Below are 18,262 nucleotides of genomic sequence, written 5' to 3'. Positions count from 1 at the left end.
TTAAGTAGAACTGCAATTTTTTTTAGAAACGTGGTAGATAGAATACTAAATAAACTAAGTCTAGATATGCGTATGCTATTTCATTCCTCATAGTCTCATGAATTCTTATATACATAGATACCTGAGGTATCTGAGTGCTACGTCCAACCGAACTGTAGCAGATGAATCATCGTAATAAAGCAACCAGAGGATATATCGTGTTCGGAGAGTAGTAAAAATGGTAGGTAATTATTAACCAACTACCAGGAGTCGCGACGACTTCTTCTACCGCGGTACTCTCGCTCCCATTCTCTCCTGTCGTCGTCATTGTACCCCCTGTCGTACCGGGATTGCTCGTAGTACCGGTCGTCGGTGATATACCTCGGGTCCTCGTGCCGTCTCATATCAACCGATTGCACGCGGTCACGATTGCTTCTCCTGCTGCGCTCGAGGTCCGCCGTATCCTTTCCTACGCTGTGATCGCTGCTACCGCCACTTCTATGTTGGCTTCTCCGCCTATCCTCGCTGTCTCTAGTGCTCTTGCTCTTACTCCTCCTGCTGCTACTGCTCTCGCCGTCTTGACTCGAAGGATGATCATCATATGAAGTGTCACGGTCTCTTCTTCGACGGCGACGATCATTGTTGTTATTGTCTCGACCTTGTTGTTGTTGTTGTTCCTCGCGCTCCTTTCGCTCCTCGTGCTTCTGGACTTGCTTCTCGATGTTCCAGGCTAGTCCGATGCCGATCATGCCGAGCACCAGCGGCTCTTTCCACGTGAAGGGGTGCTCTTTTTCGAGTTCCTTGCGCCGCGAGCGGTGCTCGGGGTGCGCCCGTGAGGGCATGTAGTTGCGTGGGTTGACTGGGGCGAGTTTTACCATTTTATTTTATTTATGTATATGGTATTGAATAGTTAGGAGGATTGTTTGTTTGTTTGTTCTTAACTCAGGTGAAGAATTTGTTTTAAGAGGCTGGTATATATTTTATTGGGTATTGGGTATTGGGTATTTAGTTATGATATAGAGAGAAAATATCTATGTGGGTTGCCCAGCCCACACTCTTATATATATATGTACACGCTAATCGACGAAGGGATCGTGATACAGACGAGTAGAACCCAATAGTCGCATGGCAGTAACCGAAGGACCGAAGGGAGACTCCACGGATGCATACATACATATGTACATACGTGTCGAATGCCATCATCGAACAAACGGGAATGCGGTTAATTCGATGGAGGAAGAAGGATCAGGGGTCAAGTTGAGATATGATGTCATGCCTAAGATCGGGAACAGGGGGGAGGAACTGTGGCTTATTCCCGATTTGGTCTGGCGGCAGCTTTTTTGGCTTTTTTTGCATTTCTGCATTTCTCATTTCTGAGCCAACCCCAGATCGATAGGAGAGATCTTAGTCTGCGGCTATGACGACGCTATCAAAGCCAACGCCAACGCCAACGCAAACAATTCCCCTCCCGCCCTGTCGTCATGTCATGTTGTTGCAATCTCACACAGAAAAAAGCACCGGTCCGCCACACGAAAACGGCCTTGTCATATTCGAGTGGAAGGTTGTGTAAGGCCGTACGAACTGTCATATCTATATTAAATTGTTGTTTCGAAACGGCGTGTTTATTTAATATATGCAAGCTGATAGATGATGGATTTAGCTGGTTTCTTTAAGTGTTCGGATTATCTGAAAAATGGAATATGTAGAAATACACCCTTAATGCCTCATCTTTTCGAATATACCTACGGCAACTCCCCTATATCTCACCGGCAAGGAATGATACCTAGCCCGGCTACCTGCTGGCGTAATTTTCGACCGCCAGGCGAGGTGAGGTCACCTCAAGCTCGCCCCTAAATGCTGACCAAGTCGGGCGCCTCAACGTGTTGGCCTCCTGTGGTCTTCCGACGTATCACATTCGACTGTCTGCGGGACTTTCGCCTAACAGCATCCAATCTACTGGATTAGGTGGTAAGGAGCAACGATTGTCCGTTCCGTGTGCGAGACCTTTTCTTATTGCGTATTGTTGTGGCTTCGTAGACTTTGCTCCGGTAGAGCATCGGTCAAGAAAGCCGCCCTTTTTTTCTTTTTTTCTTCTTTTTGGCTGAGCAAGACTGTAAAGAAATAGTTATATATATTTAAAGTAAAGGAAGGATGAACTTGTAATACTTAAGGAAACTTATTATTGTAGTGATTTAATTGCATGTTCATAATTGCTAATTGTTTCGTCATTTGAAGATATCTGCCAATCAGATAGCTTGACGGGCAGATAATCGGTCTCACAAAGAGACGTCCCCAAGACACCAACTTCTTGGCCCCTTTTTGAACTATCACGGGTGGGAGCAACATTATTCTTATGAGTTGACTATTATAAGCTTAAAGGCAGCATGATAGACATGACAGCTAATACGGTTTTCATTAGATATGAAAAAGACCCTATTTTGTCATTATATGTCTAATATCTCCTAGCAATAAGATCGACACGGTTCGAAGGGGGGCTACAGGCTATGTGTAGGTATGAGGAATCTATTTGAAGTTTTTTAACTAATATCTAAAGGATTCAAATATCTCAGTTACTGCAACATCTGATATATTGTCTATTAAACACTGGTCATGAAAATTACATTAACAATATTAAATCGTAGAATATAGATGACCTGAGTGAACGAGACTCCAAGGCTTTGGAATATAACGTAATTACGGTCTGGGATTTCGTGCTTCTCATCACACTTTTATCGTCAAGACCCAACTTATATGATTGGACAAGAATCACTACAACCCGGTTCATAGGTAGATAGCTCCCTTGGAATAATACTATAAAGCGGTAGAATCACTATACTCAAATATAAACCACCAGTCCCGAGCACTGAGTCCCGTGTCCTGTGTCGGCTTACACGAAATGTGCATAGAAAGACCCCGCCGTGCCATCGAATCCTAAGTAGTCCTACAATGTTGATATAACTGCTAGATATGAGTAGATTCAATTTGAAATAAGAATAATCGCATTTCGAATTTCAAATTCGTTATATTTACTACTGTACCTACTCTAAACTATTTCCCATATATGCATCTTCTCAGGGAACCACTAAGATAAGTAGGCTACATTTGAGCTTCTTTAGCTAAATCTCCCTGGTCATAGTAGACGGGATGTCAGGTACTATCGTTATTCAGGATGAGGACAACCACCAAGGTAAGCGGATGTAGCTTTTCACTATGAAGTATCTCATTCTTACGGGATGTATCGATATAGTTAGATTCCAATACAGCTGGCAAGCACATAGTACCGCCATTACAGACGGCGTGGCAGGTTTCACACCTTGGCAGTCCATCGACATATTCTTTAAACAGGTTTCTAAGTCTCCTGTGTTTTCATGGCCTGGGAATATAGAAAACACTCACCTCTTGATCGAGCTATTCGCCGGCGGTTACCGCCGGACCAACCCATAGGATTTCGGATCTGCAGTAGCGTTCTGATTTGTGTTCGAATGCCTCTCAGCTTCTGCTGATGGATCCGGGAGTGTCGTTAGGTTAATCGTACCACTATCTCGCGGATATATTGTACGATCTGATATCATCCCATTGCGACTGTTAGACTGTTCGTTGGTGCGAAGCGCTGTGAGCTTCTCAAAGCCGCACCAGTTCTTCGATGGAGAGTCTATTAGCGCTGGGAATTTAGAACAGCTTCCCAATACCTTTGTAGCATCTGCGGGAGGCTTGCTTTTGAAACACACCGACACGCCCGAGTCGCTGATAGTTTCTCTGGATCTCGAGCTGCGGTATCGCTTGTCGTTCCCATGGCTGTCGACTCAAGTACCTAGACGCAAAACACTGGCCATTGTCGACGGAGGGATTTCTAGTCCCGACCATGGAGGAACTGGAACAAGCATATACGCAGCAGCCGCAGCTTTAGGCATCGATATGGTTGTACTCGATAGACCTACCCATTGGATAAACGACCCACGCTATATCCACTGGCGAAAGTCATCTATTCCATTCGAGACACCGCTCCATGTTGACTGCGAATTTGTAACCCGAATTGTAGACGCAGTGCGTTCGTACGAAGGCCAAATCGATGGATTGGTTACGTTCCGTGACCATTACAAAGTTTTTGTTGCCGAAGCTGCCTTGAGGTTGTCGTTGCCTACGTATCCCCCATCAGCATACGAGATTGCCACCGACAAGTTCAAAACTAGTGTCTCTGAGGGGCATCAAGCATATCAAGCTTCCAATTTTGAGCAAGCCGCTAGAGTTGTACAGGAGCAGAACCTAGAGTTTCCATTAATCATAAAACCTTGCAATGGATTTCTCTCAGAGGGCGTGTTTAGAGCGGAGAGTTTTGCACAGATTGAGACCGGTATACAAGCTATAAACACCGAAAGGCACGGCGTAGAGTTTGTAATCGAGGAATACTGCGAAGGGCCCGAGGTAGATGCGAACTTTGTTCTTTGTGATGGAGAAGTAATCTTCTTCGAGGTATCCGATGACTTCCCTAAAGGTGTGGATGTTAATTGTTAAGGCAGTGTTAAGATCTTCATTGAGCTTGCTAATGTCCTCCCGTCTAAGCTTCCAGAAATTGAACTTGAAATACTTCGAGACGAGCTTCACCAGAGCCTACTCCGGGTGGGGTTCCGGGACGGGTTCTATCATCTAGAAGCTCGAGTTGAAAATTCTAGCATGAAGTACACGACGAAGAATGGTGTCCTAGATTAACAAGGCGCACCATTCCCGCTAAAGGACCACCGTCTGCTTGGTTGATCGAGATAAACCCGCGACTACCGGGAATCCAAGCCTCGGAGGCGATCAAGCATACGTATGGCATAGACTACTGGAGTCTCGGTTTATTGTTTCCGCTCAACGACAAAGACCGCATCAAGCAGCTCTCATACCCATTTGCATTTCCACCCCCGTATGAGAAGGGCTCGCAATACTGGTCTGAGATGGTGTTTATCCCGGTCGACAAAGGCGGGGTGTACGAATCTGGAGATGTGTGCGCAGAGCTCTTTGATAGGCGTCCTGATCTCGCGAGTTACATCTCGAAGAGCTTTTGCTTCCTGAAAAAAGGAGATCGCGTATTAGGTCCTGCGAAGGGGGTGAATTCCTGGGTAGCATATTTTAATGTCTATTCCCGAGAAAGTCGGGAACATCTGTTAGAAATTGTTGATTTTATTAGACGGGAGGTTTCATTTTCCATCGTGTAGGAGTAATCCGGACTCGTAAGCAGACAACGAGTTTCTATATTCTGGTTATATCGAAGTATATAGTTAGGTATTTTATTGAAGAAATATTTTATAATTATAGGTATATAGGTGTAGTTTCATTGGAAGGTTGTGAGGTAAAGAAAAGTTAATTGATAGATAAATGGTAGGCTTTGATTTTGATTAAGGCTGAGAAGCAGAGAGGTAAATGCAAAAGAAGAGACGAAGATGTGACGTCAATCCTTAAGGGTCTTTAAGTTAATTAAGTTTATTAGCGGCAGATCCCCTGACGAACTGCTAGAGCTGAGGCATTCAAGAGCTCTGATTGGCTAGCCCTAGAGACGTGGCTTCTTCTGCCGCGTCGTCTAGCACCTGCTGCTTGATCCTCTAAAAGTTGTAGGTGTTACATGTACCTACCTAATTATCGACATGCGACTTCTACATGAGGTAGTTTACAGATAAGCAAGCAAATTTAAAAAACAATTAAGTGACAACTAGCCAATGTAAACAATACATCACTTAATTATTCATACAATCTTACCATAATCCTTCTCTCGCTGGAAAATTTCTAGCAGGAAAAGCACCTCCAATGTGAACACCTTCACGTGCTTAATTTCCTATCGCGCCTGGGGATCGCAGCTATGGATCTTCTCAACTTGATCACCTCGATCTTGAAGGAGACGCCCCCGCATACACTATTTGCGGCGTTTGCAGCATTGGTCATTGTTGCATTCTACGGCGTATGAATCTCACCTATCTACTATAATATGATGTCTCATTAGTAGGCTAACTTAGCAGTAGCTCTACGCCGTACTCCATGTCATCGCACCTAAACCCCGAGGCGTTCTCCCTTCCGAAAAGACTTATATCACTACCACACCCACCGGAACTGAAAGACGGCAGCTTCCATGCTGGCATGACCGATGGCTAGCCGACCGACACGCAAGCGAGGCTAGGGTAAAAAATGACGATCCCACCCTAACCGACATCGCAGACACCGGATCAATCGAGCCTGCCGAAGTCCGTATGAGCGTAGTTTTCCCCGCCTACAACGAAGAAGACCGCATCCTACCGACCTTAGAAGAGGCAGTCGAATACCTCGACGCCACATTCGGCCGCGACCCTCGCCCCAAGCCTAGCGCCCTCCCCAAACGAGCCCCCGTCCCCCCTCACAGGCACGTTAAGAACGCGCCGCGCGAGGACCTGGCCGGATACGAGATCATCATCGTGAACGACGGCAGCAAGGACCGCACGGTCGAAGTAGCGCTCGACTTCGCGCGCAAGCATGAGCTCCACGACATCCTGCGCGTGGTGACGCTCGAGCGCAACCGCGGCAAGGGCGGCGGCGTGACGCACGGGCTACGACACGTAAGAGGCGAGTACGCGCTATTCGCGGACGCGGACGGGGCGTCTAAGTTCAGCGACCTGGGCAAGCTGGTCGAGGGGTGCGAGGAGGTCGTCGACGGCAGCCACCGGGGCGTGGCGATCGGAAGCCGTGGCCACCTAGTTGGCAGCGAAGCCGTCGTTAAGAGATCGGCTCTGCGCAACTTCCTCATGCGTTCGTTCCACCTCGTACTGACTATTTTGACACCGCCGGCCACTTCGCGCATCCGCGACACCCAGTGCGGCTTCAAGCTGTTCTCGCGCGCCGCTTTACCTCACATCGTGCCGTACATGCACGCCGAGGGCTGGATCTTCGACATCGAGATGCTTATGCTAGCCGAGTCGGCGCCTGCCGTCCCGGTGCTCGGCAGTGACGGCGCTGTTATTGGCAGTAGCCCCGGCATCAAGGTTGCCGAGGTGCCGATTGACTGGCACGAGGTCGGCGGGAGCAAGCTGAATGTTATACAGGACAGCATTAAGATGGCTATTGGCCTCGCTGTGCTACGGGCTAGCTGGATGATGGGCGTGTACCGGCGACGGTTGACGTAGGAGGAGACGTATAGAAAGGGCTCGGTGTACAAAATGATAGAATAGCGACAGGCTATGAATTAGCCCATGCTGATTATATAGAATCAGCGCAGTCATATTAGTTATACTGCATGGCGTTTGATTTCAACGTTGCATACCTAGATATCCGGTGGAATAAATAGAGAAAAATTTCCGCCTTGACTTATTTATCCTACTTGCTTTAAGTATGAGCGGTGATGTGAACTGCGATGTGATGATTACGACCTTTGCTTTTGAATATCCGTTGAAGACTTACGTATAACATCAAAGCATTTGTATGTGTATACACTTAATATTAGGATGAGACAGCAGACTATAAGTAGGTAGAAAGCCTACCAATTTAAGACATCCAAATTCATCTCACAAGCAAGCCCTTAAATCATTAAATAGTTCTTATCAATCTCATTTAAATCATTATAATTAAATACTGATATATATCCCGTTAAGCCGTAGATCTAATTATTCATCTTCCTCTCATGTCTCTTTCTCTTCTTCGCCGGGCGACTGATATCAAGCCCAAACATACCGAACAGAGAGACGTATGCATGTATGTGTGTATCATCTTCTGAAGAAAACACCCCCCCCCTTTTTCTCATAATTACTTGATAACGGACCTCAAAGTCCAGGTTCCAAGTCCGCGTTCCTACTACTTCTTCTTCTTCTTCATCAGGGTATACCGAGACCAAACTGCCTCTTCGAACCGTCGCCACATTACATCACATCACATCACATCACACTTGATTTTAGGTAGGTAGGTAGGTACCTAACGTATTATCAACCTCTTCCCCCCCAACCCATCTTACTTACTTACACAAACGCCTCCCGATACATGACGGGCAAAAACACCCGACTAGCCGTCCACAGGATCCAAAACGCGTTCCAGAGCAGCACCGGCACCTTCCAGAGCCCGGTAGCTTTCCAATCCAGCCAGATGGCGACGAAGGCGACGGAGAAGAAGTGGTACGCGAGGACCAGGGGGTCGGGGATCAGGCCGCCCAGCATGCCCATGGGGTCGCGGGTGACGCCGCGCTCGAAGTAGGCGAAGCAGCCGCGCTGCAGCTTGGCCAGCTCGCTGTTGCGCGCGGAGAACAGGCTGTACAGGGCCATGGCCAGGACGTTGATGATGGCGGTCAGCTTCTTGCGGCGCCAGTGGAAGGTGTCCATGGCGCGGGCGACGGCGGCGGCGTCGGACAGGTCGGGGATGTCGGCGAGCAGGTCGCGCAGCAGGACCACGTCGTTGAGGGCGACCGTCATGCCGCCGCCCGTCAGCGGGTGCCGCATGTTCATGGCGTCGCCGAGGATCACGAGCCCCGGCGTCGACGACTGCTTCGTGGGCGGCAGCCAGCTGTTGGGCATGCTCTGCGGGATCTTGGCGTCGCGGTCGAGCGCGGCTCGGAAGGACGGCTGGACCGAAGCGGGCAGCGCCGGCAGCACCACCTTGGACATGTAGCCGCGGACGCCGCCGTTGGCCGGGGCCGCCTCGGGCAGCTTCTCGGGCACGTCGACGAGGATGCGGGTCTCGCGCGTGCCGATCTGGTAGATGAGGACGGGGCTGGGGGCGCCGATGATGACGTGGCCGAAGCCGGGGCTGGGCAGTTGGCAGTCGATTAGTTCGAGGGCGTAGAACTTGCTGCGGACTACCGGAGTTTCGTTGATGTACTGCTTGCGGAAGCGGGAGGCGTAGCCGTCGGCGATGATAGTTAACTGGCCGAAGAAGCAGTCGGGCTCTTTCTCGCCGGTGGTGGCGTTGACGGTTCGCGTCTCGACGCCTAGGATTTCTGGGTTGTGGTCGCCCTTGACGGTGCCTATGGCTTCCGTCTCGAATACGCTGATGTTGGGGTGACTGAGACAGGCCTTGCGTAACTGTGAGATGAAGCGGCCGTGGTGGAAGCTTCGTCCCTGAGGCCGCGGCGGCTCGTCGCTCTTAACCTTTGCGCTCCCGTTCCCGTTCCCATTTGCCTTCTCGTCTTCGCCCACACCAAGTAGGCCTTGTATCTGGGGGTAGGGCATGCGGACATCTTTGCCGTAGAAGAAGACGTTGAAACCGTGACATGGCTGGCCGTCGATGTCGTCGATGGTGTGACCTAACCCCAGTTTCCGGAGAGAGTTTACACCGCCTGGCTGCATTAATTCGCCGACGATTCGGTTAGGTTCTTTCAGCCATCTCTCGAGGAGGATAACACTCCTGCCCTGCTCGGCTAGAGCATATGCAACAGCACACCCGAAGACGCCGGCACCGACTATTACGACCTCGGCCTCGTGGTGTCTAGCTCGTCGCTCGGCGAGCGTTTCTACGACGACTGTAGTTTCGCTCATGGGGAACGGTGGGGGGAGAGTGTTTAGTCGGAGGTAAGCTTTGTTATTAAAAGGTGTATGTATAAATTAATAGAGAGGTCAATGATAAAAATGGATTGTCTTGTCGGTGAGACGGTCTTTGTCTTAATAGGTGGGTATCGCAATAAATATTAAGGTTCTAAGAAATGCTCTGTAATAGAATAGAATGAGAGAACGGGATGGGACTTTTTATTTATTTATTTAAATACGGAATAAGAGGTAGTTAGTCATTTTAGGTAGAATACATAATAATTAGGGGTCGTTGGAGCTAAAGCGAAAAGGGTTGAGTTATAGAATTGTAAAATTGTAAAATTGTAAAATAGTGGTGAATAAAATAAATAAAACTAAATAAATCGATCTTCTCAGGTCATGATGGTTCGACGAATCGTCCCATCTATAGTGATATTCATGTTCTACCCCTTATCGGTTCACCACGCGATTCCAAAGATTCAAGCATCTCTTTTTTCTTTTCTTTTTCTTTTCCTCTTGTTCCTGGCTGGCACATGCTTGCCAAGCCCGAAAGCCAAATTGTTGGAACCCACTGAGCGGTGTTAATTATGTCAATGACCCATATTATCCCCACAGTCAATTGTCCAATGGGAAGATATTAGTTTGATACATGAGTACCTAGGTACTTTCACATACACACACCTTGATACACACACCTTGATAATATGCATAGTCTTCCAACTTGAGAAATGGCGAATTAAGTGGCTATCGAGTTGAAATTTAACTGGAAGGTAACACGGCAAGTAGGCAATAGTTATATATGTAATATAGGTATGTTTCAAAGATACCCTGTAATTATAACCAATTATATAGTTGCCTAGGGAAGTATATCGAGATATATACAAATAATAGGCAACACTACGCGACAGCTACTCTAAAGGACCGCTGCCTTTTCGTAAGGATTGTTGCCACTGTTGCTTATATAGCCTTTACCACTTTCCGACGCCTGCATGTCCGCCAATGCTTCGTTCATGATTTTAAGAGTCTCCTTGGCGATATGTTGACTTTCCGCCCTGGTCTCTCCCCGCCGTCTCGCTACCTCCTCCTTAGCATACTCTAGAATATCTACTATAGCATCGATAGTACGATCGGGGTTCATTTTCTTGACTAGTCTCGTAGTCGCTTTCAGATACATATATACAGATCTGTCTGCAGCATACTCGCTTTTGAGTAAATCTTTAATTAATTGCTCCATCCCTTTCAAATCCTGCAGTTTCGGGTAGGACATGAGCAGTGCCCTGAAGCACTGCCTTGAGAAGCAGAGATTCCCAGCCCCGCTCTTGTCCACTGCCAGGTTGCATAGCGAAACCGCCTTTTCGTAGTGGCCTAGCTTAACGCAGAACATGGCCATGTGGGTGAGCACATCTGGACTGATAACGATATGCAATGCTTCAAATTGAGTAATCAGATTCCGCATGTGAAGCAGAACGTCCGCTGCTCCCGCCTGAAGGTTATCGAGCTGGAATTTGATGAATGCTGATACTGCTGAGCTCACATCATCGCCACGTATGTGTGCAGCCTGAATCAATCTCATCGCAGAAGTAGAGGCATTCTTGCTACTCTTCAGTGTCGCTAATATAGCTAGGCGAAGGCAGTGCGGGCAAGGAGGCATCCCGTATTTTAGGGCACGCTGGTAGATCGAAATCGCCGTCGCTGGCTTGTTATTGCTTATTTCTTGATTCATTGCTTCGTAGACGTCTCGCCTATTGGTCGTCCTCCCAGCGTACGCCAACTTATCTACCGCAATATGAGATGGGCACAGTGCTCGGTTGACTCCACCATTCCTGGAGGTTTTGCCGACCCTTAGCGCAGCTTGACTTAATATGCGTTGGGTTACGTCGTCGACGAGGGACGCGTCGATCTTTTTGAATTCAGAACAGAGGGCTCGTAGTTCATGGTAGGGCATAGCCCATTTAGTCCGGCAGTTGTGGAGGAGTGAATTGCAGAAACTTGAATCCATGGCATATCCAGCTTTGCTACAGTATTGTAACCATGCCACAAAGCCTGGCATGTCGTGGCATTGTCCGTATTTGTTTGCTACCATCGTGACAATATACCGATGCATGCGTACCCCTAGAACGCTGGTATACTTCGATACAAATTCGCGGACCTCGGCAACTGGATGGCTCTCCGCGAATATTTTTAAGATTGGGATGAAAGCGTCGTCATATTCATTTTCTTGTCCACGCTTTAAAGTCTGCATCTCGACGAAAGCATTAAACACGCCATCCCAGTCTCCGGCTTCGGCCATTGGCAAAGCTATATGACCTCTCAAGGCGACGTCTGAGGCCATCTCGGGATACTTCCCAAGAAGCTCTTCGTAATATGACCTTGCCAAATCGTACTCTTTAGCCTTGATTGACAACTCGACCATTGTACGGTAAACTCCCTGCGGATGTGTGATTTTGTCTAGCAGCTCTAGAGATAACATCCCGTTAAAAAGTGCCTTCACTGTTGGAAAATCCTGGTTCCGATTCCAATGTGCATGTAGCAATTTCAGGATCCAACGGGTTCGTATTAAACCTTCACCTGGGCAGTCCATCCGATAGATAGCGTCGATTACGTGCTCAGCTTTCAACCCCTCCAGAGCCTCGACAGAGGAGACGGCGCAATCGACTATTGTGTAGTAGGATCTGCTATCAGGACTTGTCTTTGAGTAATTCAGTAAGAAGTATTTGAGTACACTCTTGTGATCGCGGTGTTCGTGAAGCTTTTCTATAGCCCACCCCGTAAATTCGGCTGCATTTTTGACAACACTAATTACTCTCCAGTAAATGTTATGGACAACGCGAAATTCACCCAACATGAGATTTTGCGCCATCAATTGCTTTCCAAAATCTTCTAATTCCTCAAAATGCACCTCGGGCTTTTCTTTAAATGCTGCTAGGAAGATGCTAGTTGCCGCAGATATGGCTTCTTTGGGAAGGTTTCCATTCTCATCTACCTGAAGTAGGTAATGGTTTATAAGAAGTATGGGCTGATGGGCGTAGTATTGGGACTCCTCGAGGGGACCAGCACTGGTTAATGAAATAAGGAGTTTAGCAGCATCTTCTAAACGGCCTTTTGAATGACAATCTTCAGAAAGTCGAATAGAAAGAGCAAACCATTCTTCGTCCAAATGCTGAGAATAACACGAAAGGCATGCTTCGGAGAATTTCTTAAGAGCTCGATCTAATCTTTCTTCGTCTTTACTAGCCAGAATACTAGTTATGTTTGCGACTGCTTGGGCGCGCTTATTTAGACGAGGCTTAAGAATTGGCGCAGGACTCGTAGGTTGATACATTCCCCAAGTCTTATGAGCATTGAATCCCATTTCCGGAAATCCTGTTGGCCGCCGAGTGCTATCTGAGGGGCGGACTGTGCCATATCGTGCGGTTTGGGAGGACGATGGTTCGGCTTGTGTAGTGGTTATCGACGAAGATTCTAAGACGCCTCCCGATTTCAGAGATACTAGAGGCTTTGCTTCTGAAGAAATATCCTCGGGGGAATGTCGTCGAGGACGGGATCTGGGCCGAGGGTCATCGTGTGTCCTGGCTATATCATCTTCCACTTGATGCCATTGGAATTGATCACCATCTGTGAAAGTTGCTTCGTCGAAGTGTACCGGAGATGGAACTGCCATGCCATGATATCTTTTAACCGACTTTAATTTCTCCTTATTTGATACGGCAGTCTTCAAAGTGCTTATTCGTCGCCTTCGGTCTTCGACTATGACGCCGATTGCGCATGAGGTACCTAGGGCAATCCCTCGGAGGGCATGGATCGCAGCCTTCGACGGGATAGGCAACGGGGGTGGCATATTTGCGAAGCGTGTGCTGCCATGTCGAGGAAATGGTTTAGATATTAACCCATAGCATTTTTAAGCTAAAGGTTTACAAGTACCTAATAGAGTGAGAATGCTATGCGCCTAGTGTTGCAGTCGAAATTGTATAGAAAGAGGCTTCGCGGGTTTGCGGACTTGCTGAATCATTTGATGGTACCATGATTTGATAGTGATATGATTGACGTGGGTCAACTGCAACAAAGGTTAGCTGCAAACAACTGGTCCAATTTTTTGCCTTAGAACCCCCCACCTTGCAGAATATTACCTGCACTCTAACTCTTCACATGATTGAATATAATAAATTTTGTATATGTGCATATGCAATTATATAGATTAGATACATCACAAGCACTTACATCTCATCTAGGTACCTTACCTACCTAGGTAATGTTCAAACACTAGGTTATATAATTCAAGATATTTTAAGATCAAATAAAATTGAGATTTCTATCCGTCCGTCTATTGTTTTCCTCATGCCCCCCGTCTTCCTTAAACGCCGTGCGCTTGTTTTGGGTTGTTATTACAATGCCCTTTAAACCCTCCACCGACACAGGATCCAACGCCCCCTCTTCATAAAGGTTGAGTTAAGTAGACATGTCTGATCTCTCTACCGGAAGCCATACCTCTAGTTTTCGCAATATGGTTTGATACAAGAACAACATGCAACCGCTTTGTACACTGGTCCAGACAAATCGCGGGCCAACTCCTCTGAACCATCCGCCAACACCTTCTGTTTTATAAATTAGCTTGAGCCCCTTCATTATCGAATCTTCGTCTAATGGAATAGCACCAGGCCGCGGTGTATGTGTAGAGGGTGATGATGTGGATATAGGGCGCTTTTGTTGCTTAGGTTGAGGTGGGGGTTGTGTCTGTTTTGAGGCTGACTCTTTAAGCCTCGACGTAGTCTCTCTAGCCGAGCGATCTTTAGGTTTGCTCACAACCGGGACGGGGTCGATCTGGGTTTGTAGCCGGGTCTTCACTACGTCCAGGGGACAGGTGAGCACTCCAGCTAATCCACCGCCGGCAGCTCCGGTTAGTAATTCTAACCGTACTCCAATCTCTCGGCTCTTCTTATATTCACGGGCCCAACTTTGAAATTGCTCGTAGAACATAAACTGCAAGGCGGAAAATGGAAGGTCTCGATATAGAGTTGCCTTATATCCAGAGAACAATTCCGAAATTCCCTCTGTCCTGACAATGGTTCTCGCAGCATCGAAAGTACCGCGATAGTTGTATCCGGACTTAAAATAAGGGTTGTTATACCGGCCCTGAAGCTGAAGGCGAGTCTTCAACACCTCGGAGGGTACGTAGACTATTGATGCAGCGAAGTCGCCGAGAAACCCTGAGAATTTGTTAGTATAGGCCAAGGACAAGCTTCGCCAAGGGTAACTCTAATGCATACCAGCTACCAGATAAGAGACATGAGACTGGATTCCATAGTCTAGCATATGCCGCTTGCTCCATTCATAGGTACCAAAGAAGAGAACTGTGCCGGGGAAAGAGCCCATCATAGCTGGGAGCCATCCTCCGTACAACCCACGTCGAATTCCTTCCTGGCGCCATATTGTATAATAAGATGATCCTAAAGAAGTATATTTAGGTGGCATATGCGGATCACCTTGTTGTCGAGTTTTGACGGTATCGAGCGAGTGCATCAACATATCACCAGTAGTTCCACCAAACCCTCCTGCGAGCATGGTCTGTGAATATAAAAAGAATTAGCATGTGTAGTCCTACGCTGATGCACTTATGCATTCACAATAGAAACACTCACGTGGATATAGGGTGGGCGCCCTTCCAATTCCCCATTGTCGAAGGTCATCTTATACCCGCGCGACTGCGTCGTAGAAGTGATAATTTACTCCAAAGATTTGTGCTCCGAAAGTCCATCATTGGTATCAGTAACTATCTAAAAAAGAAATGGGTCGTTCGGCAAGACCAGCAACGCTACTAGAATAACCGCGAGTTATTCGCTCATAGAAGTCGCTTATCTATACAAATCTTTCGAGACTTATTGTTGCGTGAGAGGCGATCGCGCTCGAAAGCGACCACCTACTGAATGTTGAATCCGAATAAGAGTAGATGGTGGGAAATTTTCCATGTACCAATAGCACTAAATCGTACCTAATCGGTCATATCGGTTTACGCGCGGTTTATCACGGTCATCGCGCCCGAGTTGGTGGGAGCCTGTGGACCTTATCCGGCTTTACCTTATCTCTTATCTGTAATAATCTGTACCTATCTAATGTACCGGTAGACTGGGAGGTCAGATTACAGCATCTTACGGTTATTTGCATACCAACAATCAGTTGACATCACACATGGTTGTAGGTATAAAAGCTTCATTACGTAGAGAGACTCAGCGAAAAGGAAGATTATAAAGATACCAATGAGTAAATAATTGTTATTTCGTTGTTTAGTTCCTAATATTTCCTGCATATTCCCACCACTGCACTCTACCGAATCTATGTAGAGGCCACACGATGTGGGTGACCTTGCCAGTTATAAGATTCGTCGAAATTGGTCCATAATCGTTGCTGTCCCTGCTCAAGCGCTCACCTCCGTCACCCTCAACCCAGACATGTCCCATTGGCACGCGGACTGTAGGAGAGGGATACGGACTTCGCGTTTTTATAATATCGCCTTCAAGCCCGACAATCCTCTTAACAGCCTCTACCTCTGGATCATAGGGGTTCCTAGAGCTGGTGTTAGCATCGCAGGAACTTAGACTTGCCATTGTAAAATCATACCAGAAAATAACAATCATGCCTCGCCGCAGCCCATACTGCGCATTCAACTTATACTTGACTACCACATCATTTCGAGTCGTCTGGTCCTTTTCCGCATTAAAAAAAGGATACATTGACGGCCCGTTGATCCAAGCTAGTTCTCCAATATAGTGGTTGAACATAGAAACCACAGGAATCCATGTTGCGAAAGCGAATAGACGGTAACCGAACCTGCCAGCATGTTGATGATCACGTTTGATTCGATTCCATATCGGCCGGAACGCCATTAGGCGTTATCAATGAAGACCTCAACCTGAAGAGAGATCTTAATGTCACTAAACAAAGTGCTGAAGAACAAGACGTTTTATAAACTTTGTCCTCATTACAACAATAAACTTCGATTTTCCATAAATGAATCAACAACCCACTAACGACCCCAATTAATAAATACCCCGAGTACCTATTGTAGAGAGATATCCTTGTATACAGCATATAATTTTACTAGCACCGCATAAGAAAATAAATGTTACAATCACTACGCCTCTTGAAGTCATCCTACTTGTACCTAATCTCCCAACATCAACTTAACGAGCAATTTACTAATATTTAAAACGGAATAAGCAGTATTAGGCAGTTAAGAAGCATAACCCTTACAAAGCAGCTTAAGTCGTTTCAAGGTACGAAGACAGGGGCAGCAACTTGAGTATTTACTTCATTTCGAAAAAAACAAAATGCTCTATTCGCATGCTAGGTACTTTTTATGACCCGTGAATGTCAAAGACCTCTAGGTTGGTACCTACCCTTTACCTAGCCGTACACCCCTTGCGGTGGAACTAATTGAAATGAACCAAAGTCGAACGATAGCTTAGACAGTCTCAGGGATGTTATCATCGCTCTCGCTAACACTCTCGTCTCCGCTGACCTCTGCGTTCTCACGTTCGCGCTTCTCCATCAGCGCCTGCAATTCGGCATCATCGGAGTCCGTCACCGCCTTGGGCTCCATCTTGACCACGAGTTGACCACCTGCGCTGGTGATAGTGCTGCGGATATCTACGATGGCTTCCTCCAGTCGGCTTATACCAACGTTCTTGTCTAGACACGTGCTTGTTAAGACGTAGAGCGGCGGGGAGACTAGTCTCACTTTCACCTGGTTCTCTTCGGTATTCCGCGCCTCCGCTGTTCTTAAGGCAGCCTTAACAGCATCGATTCCGTCGTATTCGAAGCAGGTGACCTCGATGTCGGCACGAACTTTCGTAGGCTGAGGCGTCAAGCGCTTTCCAATGTACGACTTCAGTTCTTCCGCTACCGGCTCGCTGGGGAATGTGATATCGCTCCAAACATCGGGGTTCCTAAAATTTAGGTTAGCCGCAAGGAAGTCATAACGCTAGGTGCCGATATACTCACGTTATAGAGAGCTTGAACGCGTCGATGGAGTGGCCGTATCTCTTGTTCAGTGGCCAAGCTATGCTCTCGTATAGGGTTTCGATGGGGGTTTGAGTCTTCTCGGCCACATGGCGCATGATGGAATGAACCATCTTGCTCTTGTTGTATCGTTCCTCACACTTAACGATATCCTCGGGAGAGACTCGGCGCTTCGAAAGATCGATATATCCTAACACCCACCAGTCAGTTTATCTGTACGCCATTGTATATATTCTTGCTGCCACACATACCCTTCTCTTTATCGACTCGGAGGACAACCACAACTTCATTGCGACCAACTCGGATGAGTTTCTGAATACTTCGAATACGACGCCTCGAAAGTTCAGACAGTAGAATCATGCCATCGATGTTATCATATTCGAGCAGCTTAACATAAGCACCCATATCGGCGATCTAAACTGGGTTAGGCAAAATTGATGTTGTATAATGGTGACCTACGAACCTGCTTCACATTGACCATAACAAAGCTATCGATCTCCGGATACTTCTCCTCGTAAAAGCGACAGTTTGTCAACGACATCTTGGGCGAAAATAGTAGTACTTGATCTTAAAAATGTCTGATGGGCCCAAGATCGCACGCGCGCAGGCGGGGTTTAAAATTTCTCTGCGGTTCGTAAATCCAGTATGATACTCCTTCGCCGACAGTTTCTTGACAATCCGTCTTTCTTTTGCGTTGTTGTCAGTATTGCGCGTTTCGACGTGGGCGAACTATGCTGGTATATCAATTATTATTTTCGTCTTGTGTAGGGAGTCACAAATTTGTCAATGATGGAAATCTTTATGACCTGAGCGTGGGGTGTGGC

At 47.1% G+C, this 18,262-nt stretch overlaps 7 protein-coding genes across 7 annotated transcripts; 1 reads left to right on the top strand and 6 right to left on the bottom strand.

Moving 5' to 3' along the window:
• Positions 1 to 239: 239 nt before the first annotated feature.
• Positions 240 to 857, bottom strand: GL218_07051 (uncharacterized protein; the record flags this gene model as incomplete). Its single annotated transcript, XM_033583795.1, has 1 exon — positions 240 to 857. The coding sequence occupies one exon, from the start codon at positions 855 to 857 to the stop codon at positions 240 to 242; it is 618 nt and encodes a 205-aa protein (XP_033433290.1).
• Positions 858 to 5,812: 4,955 nt separating this feature from the next.
• Positions 5,813 to 7,103, top strand: GL218_07050 (Dolichyl-phosphate beta-glucosyltransferase; the record flags this gene model as incomplete). The annotated part of the gene is made up of 2 exons (XM_033583794.1): positions 5,813 to 5,911; positions 5,973 to 7,103. The coding sequence occupies 2 exons, from the start codon at positions 5,813 to 5,815 to the stop codon at positions 7,101 to 7,103; spliced, it is 1,230 nt and encodes a 409-aa protein (XP_033432870.1).
• Positions 7,104 to 7,928: 825 nt separating this feature from the next.
• On the bottom strand, positions 7,929 to 9,437 carry GL218_07049 (Squalene monooxygenase; the record flags this gene model as incomplete). The annotated part of the gene is made up of 1 exon (XM_033583793.1): positions 7,929 to 9,437. One exon carries the CDS (start codon positions 9,435 to 9,437, stop codon positions 7,929 to 7,931), a length of 1,509 nt encoding a protein of 502 aa, XP_033433113.1.
• A 901-nt stretch (positions 9,438 to 10,338) lies between these two features.
• GL218_07048 (uncharacterized protein) lies at positions 10,339 to 11,838 on the bottom strand (the record flags this gene model as incomplete). Its single annotated transcript, XM_033583792.1, has 1 exon — positions 10,339 to 11,838. One exon carries the CDS (start codon positions 11,836 to 11,838, stop codon positions 10,339 to 10,341), a length of 1,500 nt encoding a protein of 499 aa, XP_033433114.1.
• Positions 11,839 to 13,871: 2,033 nt separating this feature from the next.
• On the bottom strand, positions 13,872 to 15,109 carry GL218_07047 (uncharacterized protein; the record flags this gene model as incomplete). The annotated part of the gene is made up of 3 exons (XM_033583791.1): positions 13,872 to 14,629; positions 14,690 to 14,987; positions 15,062 to 15,109. 3 exons carry the CDS (start codon positions 15,107 to 15,109, stop codon positions 13,872 to 13,874), a joined length of 1,104 nt encoding a protein of 367 aa, XP_033433107.1.
• A 594-nt stretch (positions 15,110 to 15,703) lies between these two features.
• On the bottom strand, positions 15,704 to 16,303 carry GL218_07046 (Mitochondrial inner membrane protease subunit 2; the record flags this gene model as incomplete). The annotated part of the gene is made up of 2 exons (XM_033583790.1): positions 15,704 to 15,983; positions 16,038 to 16,303. The coding sequence occupies 2 exons, from the start codon at positions 16,301 to 16,303 to the stop codon at positions 15,704 to 15,706; spliced, it is 546 nt and encodes a 181-aa protein (XP_033433108.1).
• Positions 16,304 to 16,881: 578 nt separating this feature from the next.
• Positions 16,882 to 17,979, bottom strand: GL218_07045 (Eukaryotic translation initiation factor 2 subunit alpha; the record flags this gene model as incomplete). Its single annotated transcript, XM_033583789.1, has 4 exons — positions 16,882 to 17,365; positions 17,421 to 17,628; positions 17,690 to 17,852; positions 17,902 to 17,979. 4 exons carry the CDS (start codon positions 17,977 to 17,979, stop codon positions 16,882 to 16,884), a joined length of 933 nt encoding a protein of 310 aa, XP_033433105.1.
• Positions 17,980 to 18,262: the final 283 nt, after the last annotated feature.

The sequence above is a fragment of the Daldinia childiae genome, assembly GCF_008694065.1.
Source record: "Daldinia childiae strain JS-1345 chromosome Unknown Scaffold8, whole genome shotgun sequence".
In the NCBI taxonomy this organism is placed as follows: Eukaryota; Fungi; Ascomycota; class Sordariomycetes; order Xylariales; family Hypoxylaceae; genus Daldinia; species Daldinia childiae.
The sequence above is the reverse complement of the archived record's forward strand: the minus strand, read 5'-3'. Positions and strand labels throughout refer to the sequence as shown.